Here is a 5,464-nt window from a genome sequence, read left to right as displayed (position 1 = left end):
TGTCCATCCATCTCCTTCACTCTGACCCTGTCCCTGTCCCTCCAACCTGTCCAGTCCTCAGCTCTCCTGGCTCCTCCACACATGGAACCCCACAGAATGCCCAAGTCTTATCCAGGGGGCCGGACTCCTGGACAACAGGTCACATCCCAAGCCCAGTCGTGACTATGAAATACTTTCATGTCTGGGGAAAAAAGATGTTTATAATTTGAATTTCAGGATGTTAAAGTTTCTCAATGTTTCTGTGGGTAGAGCCAGGCGAGAGTTCAGTTTTCCAATCTGGAAGGCCCGGGGAGTAGGATCAGCATGGGGGTGATGGGAGAACTGCTGTAATTCGCAAAAGGAGAAGTGGTTTTTGCAGTTGCTGCTGCTATAATATGCAGGGCTGAGCTAGCCCAAGCGCCTTCATGTGCATATGGGGAGACCTCAGGGGCGAACAGACTTGTGCAGGGGTGAAGAGTCTTGCCCAGGGTAGAAGAGGGTGTTGGGGGCAGTGCTAGGCCTTCGTCCTGGTCTCCTGTCTCAGGTCTGAGCCCTTGGTGGTTGGGCTTTGGAGACCATGTCTGTTGAGATGGATAAAGAAGATTCTGGGGAGGGGGACAGAAAGAATGCCAGGAGCAGTCAGAGAAGGCCTCCTGCTGCCCACAGGCTGGCTGATGGGGATGTGAGACCCAGAACAATCACTGGTAACTGCCCAGCACAAGGGAGGATGACACAGGGAGCAGTAGGCAGGAGGGTGACACTGCCTCTTCCCAGGACTCAAGAAGGGAGGGAACTTTGGTTTCAGCCCTCCTCTGAGACCCAGAGCTTTGGCAAGGGGACCCTGAGTGGAGTGTCAGGGAGTGTCCAGCAGCTAGAGACCTGCATCCAATTCTGGCTTCCACCCTGGACTGAATCATGGTGGGTCTTGCTTACTTGTCCCTAAAATGAAGGTTGTGAGGATTAAAGGAGGTAAAGCAGACTACACCTGGCCAAACTCACTTGTCATGTGCAAGTCCTGATTACTCTTCATTTTGTTACAAAGATCAACAAAGATCACTTGAGCTTTTGATCCCAGATAGTTTGACTGTGGCTACCTAGCTCAAAATCTCTTGGCTGGCTGGCTGGCTGGCTGGCTGGCTGGCTGGCTGGCTGGAGGGATGGAAGGAACAGAAGAATGAAGGAACAAAGAGCGAAGGAAGGGAGGGAGAGAGGGAAGGAAGGGAGAAAGAAGTGGATGGACACAAGAGAAGGATGGATGAACAGAAGGAGAGAGAGGGAAGGAGGATGGAGAGAGGAAGGAGGGAGGGAAGGAAAAAGGAAGGGAGGGAGGGAGCGGTGAGTGGATGAGTGGATGAGTAATTGTGTGGGTGGCTGGGCAGGTGGATGAACCAGTCAACAGATTGATGGATAGGTGAGTGGGCAGACAGATGAACAAATGGATGGATGAATGAGCAAATAAATCAAATCCTCCAAAGGACATCAGTTTACCAGACTGCACCCTCCTCTACTTTCTGATCTCTGCACTTAAAAGAAACATGGTAAGTTGAATATAAAGTTCCAGGAGCAAGAGTGGAGAGGTGGAAGCAGAGAGGGGAGAGGAAAGTTGCCCCCTATTCACACGACAGGCGGTGAGGAAGCCCACTGAAGAATTATGATCTCCTCATAAAGGTCCCTGTCCCTAATCCAGTCTTGTTCATCTTCAGACCTGAGGCCAGTTTCCAACTTGACTTTCTTCTCTCCACAGGTTAACACCAACCCCAAGCTGCTCTTCACCTGGAGAGGATGAGAGTATCAGGTGAGCCCAGGTTCTGAGGGTCTCCAGGTGTGACTCTGAAATTGGTTTTGGAGTCGTTTTTCATCAGCTGTGTCTACCCATCCTGGGCTCAGAGGTGGTGTGACTGTACCTGTTCTCAAATAGGCCAGAATTCCAGGAGGGAAGAGTAGAAGAGGTGACTTGCTGTCTCTAGGTGGAAGGGCAGAAGAAACTTAAGCACACTTGCCCCACCTGGCTGGGATCACGGAGATTGGCCCCATCTTGGAAACATCTGGCCCTGGTTGAAAGTTAGGGACAAAATACCTACCTCAAGGAGGGCTATTCTAGGATCTTCATACCATAAGACTGGGCATGAGAATGGCAAAATCCTTCTAGTCCACACCCTCATACTGTACCTCCTGTGTACAGATAGGGACACTGAAGCACCAAACAAGAAGTGCTCTTGCCTCATTTATATTCCCAAACAGCTGTGAGGAGTCAGGAGCACAAGTTTCACAGTCAGCTTACTTCTCTGAGTTCAAACCCCACCTCAGTCACTTACTCCGTCACTTTGAGCCTCAGTTTCCACATCTGTAAAATGGGGGTAATCAGTATTATTCAGGACACAGGGTTACTGGGAGAATGAGCTGAGATCGTGTATTTAGAAGTTGCTCACAACGGTGCCTGGCACAGAATGAGTGCTGGGTAAATGTGAGTTGGCATCCAAGAGGAAAGCACCCAAAGCTGTGCCCTAGAAGACAAAGAATCCCCACAGACCCACACCCCATAAGGCCTTCTTTCTCACCCCGAGTAGCCAAAAACTAGCACAAGGCCACAGAACTGAATTCAGGGCTAAGAAGCAAGGGACCTGCAGACAAGGAGGTCAGAGGGAGGAGCACCAGGCCTTGGCCTGCACCCTGAGGGTCAGAGTAGGCCGGATGGGTCCGACTCTGAAGGTGGCAGGGAGAGGAGATGAAACCTGCTTTCTGGTCCCTGTAAGGAATGGGCATGGGAGGAGCTCCAGGAGGCTTATCCTTGGGGGGGGGGTCTTTCTCCAATGATGTGAGGACATTAGGGAACAATCTGGCTGTAAGTTGGGCAGAGGATAGGGAGCTGTGTTGTATCACGGAGCTGCACAGCAAGTCCAGTGTGTGGTTATTTGTTGTGATTATGAAGGAGGTTGATGGAAACTGTGGGGTGCCAGCCCCACCCCCAAGCCACCCTGGAGGCTGCCAGCTGTTGACACCTACAACATCCCTCCTAACTAGCTATGAGCTCAGGAGCAAGGGCATTGCAATGTCTGCTCGGTGACTGAGGGACTCCAGCTCAGAGAGGCTGAGCTCCTGCTTGAAGCCACACAGCACCACTGACTGCCCTGAGCACTGGCCACAACCTTCTCGACTCCTGTTGTAGGGCTCCCTTCCCAGAGCCTTTCTCCTGCTCCCCTGCTGCAGTTCTCAGACTTCACCTAAGGGGCCTGTATAAAAGTGCAGACTCCCAGTCCTCATTCCTAGAGATTCTCTCCCTGAAGGTCTAACGGAAGCCAGGAAGGAGCCTTTTTAACTTGCTCTCCTGAGAAATATTGGGGGAATATTGCCCCAAAATCTAGCAGCATAATCTCACCATCTGCCCACTGAATGACTCACACATGGTCCCACTTCATGGTCCTGAGATTTGGTCCCCAGTGTGGGTGTAGTCTGAGCCTACAACATGGGGTCCCATGACGTGGTCTCACTGTGGGAACCTGGGAAGGACTTACGTGTGACCTTGCTGCATGGTCTGGTGCTGTGATCTCCTGGCAGCGTCTCCTTGCTCTGCAGGTGTGCTTCGTGTCCTGGCCCTCATCTTCACCCTGGTCACCACGTTGATCTTTATTCGCACCTATATGAGCTTCAACATGAAATCCATCCGTCTACTACGCTGGCTGGGTGAGTGGCATTCAGTGCAAGGGGCAGGGTGGGCAGGCCAGGCCTGGGGTGAGGATACAGTCCTCCCTCCATCCATAGGTGACCAGCCACGGCAAGGAGTGCACCTGCCTTTGGGATCCCAGTCATTGGGGGATGGGGGGTGTGAGAAAGAAAACCCCTTGGTTGTCAGGAAGGCTGGAGTCTATGGGGAACAGAGAAGTGTTCCAAGCTGGGCAGCACGTGTGCCTGCCCCAAGGGCCGCTTTGGAAAGGTGACCCTAAGAAGGAAGGGAAGAAAGAAGGTAGGGAGGTAGGAGGAAGAACTGTGTTGAGTGGCTTCACCTGCACTTTCTGCTTCTTACCCATCACCCACCTTCCTGCCGGGTTCCTTCTCAGTCTTCAGGTCTCTGTTCAAATGCTACCTTCTCAGAGACCTTCCCTGACCCCCCAGCTAGAGTCACGCCCCTTCCTTCCAGTTTAGCTTCTCTCACATCAGCGTATTTCCCTTAGAACACCATCATCTGTCGTTATGTTTGTTTACTTACTTGTTTCCTTGGTTGTTGCCTGCCTCCACCCTCTAGAATGTGAGCTTCTTTAATGCAAGAATCTTATTTTGTGTACACCCATCTCTCTGGCACTTGACACAGAGAAGATGCCTAGTAAACATCTGATGAATAAAAAATAAATAAATGGATGGATGCTAAATGGGTGGGTGGATGAATGAATGAGTGAATGAATGGATGGATGAATGAATGATGGGTGGGTGTTTGGATGGACGGGTGAGTGGATGGCTGAATGAATGGATGCGTGGTTGGTTGGATGGACGATGGGTAGGTGGATAAGTGAATGAATGGATGGATGAATGAATGATGGGTGGGTATTTGGATGGACGGGTGAGTGGATGGATGGATGCATGCAGGGATGGATGGATGGAGACATGGGTGGGTGGGTGGATGAATGAATGGATGCGTGGTTGGTTGGATGGACGATGGGCAGGGGATAAGTGAATGAATGGATGGATGAATGAATGATGGGTGGGTGTTTGGATGGACGGGTGAGTGGATGGATGGATGCATGCAGGGATGGATGGATGGAGACATGGGTGGGTGGGTGGATGAATGAATGGATGCGTGGTTGGTTGGATGGATGATGGGCAGGTGGATAAGTGAATGAATGGATGGGTGGGCAAATGAATGAATGATGAATGCTAACTGTTTTACATGCATAGTCTCATCTTATCTGGAAAAATGCCCCATGCCGTGATCCATGGTGTGGTTGTGGAGTGGACCCAAGCATGAGCCCTAGTGTGGTTTCACAGTAGTCTGAGAAAACAGCAGCTCACCCGTGTGCCCCCTGGAAGATGTCAGAGCAAGAATGGGAACCCAGATCTTCCAGATTCAAATCCCTTCTCATCAAAGGAAGGAGGGAAGGGAAGGGATTTATACCTCTGGATTTGGCCTCCTTGAAGATCAAGGACCACCTGCACTGACAGAATCAAACATTAATAATCTGTAATGACCCAGGCTGGCTCACAGCTTCCCAAGGCAGCAAGAAAACGATCACTCCCCATCTTTAACACAACCCCACAGTGGAGTGACTGTGATCCCTTACCTTGTCCACTTCTTATCAAGCATGATCCTTAGCCCATGTTAGGATGATTTATAAGTTTATAGATGTTTGGTGGCCATCATGTCCCAGCCCCAGGAACACTGCTTTTATAGACTAAGGATTAGCCGGGCTCAGTGGCTCAGCCTGTAATCCCAGCACTTTGGAAGGCTGAGGTGAGTGGATTGCCTGAGCCCACAGGTTCGAGACCCGCCTGGGCA

The 5,464-nt window shown here is 51.0% G+C and overlaps 1 protein-coding gene across 2 annotated transcripts in view; it reads left to right on the top strand.

Annotated features, from left to right (window-relative positions):
* Nucleotides 1-1,761: 1,761 nt before the first annotated feature.
* The window catches only part of FAM3D (family with sequence similarity 3 member D), a 22,281-nt gene continuing 18,578 nt past the window's right edge, over nt 1,762-5,464 (top strand). For both annotated transcript variants that reach the window (XM_008049929.1, XM_021708506.1), the window contains exons 1-2: nt 1,762-1,774; nt 3,553-3,660. In XM_008049929.1, the coding sequence (XP_008048120.1) occupies nt 1,762-1,774; nt 3,553-3,660 (121 nt within the window). The remainder of the gene's footprint in view (nt 1,775-3,552; nt 3,661-5,464) is intronic.

The sequence above is a fragment of the Carlito syrichta genome, unplaced genomic scaffold, assembly GCF_000164805.1.
Source record: "Carlito syrichta isolate Samal-C Ts95f unplaced genomic scaffold, Tarsius_syrichta-2.0.1 Scaffold140504, whole genome shotgun sequence".
Lineage (NCBI taxonomy): Eukaryota > Metazoa > Chordata > Mammalia > Primates > Tarsiidae > Carlito > Carlito syrichta.
Note: the sequence above shows the minus strand (reverse complement) of the source record. Positions and strands in the feature narration are given on the sequence as shown.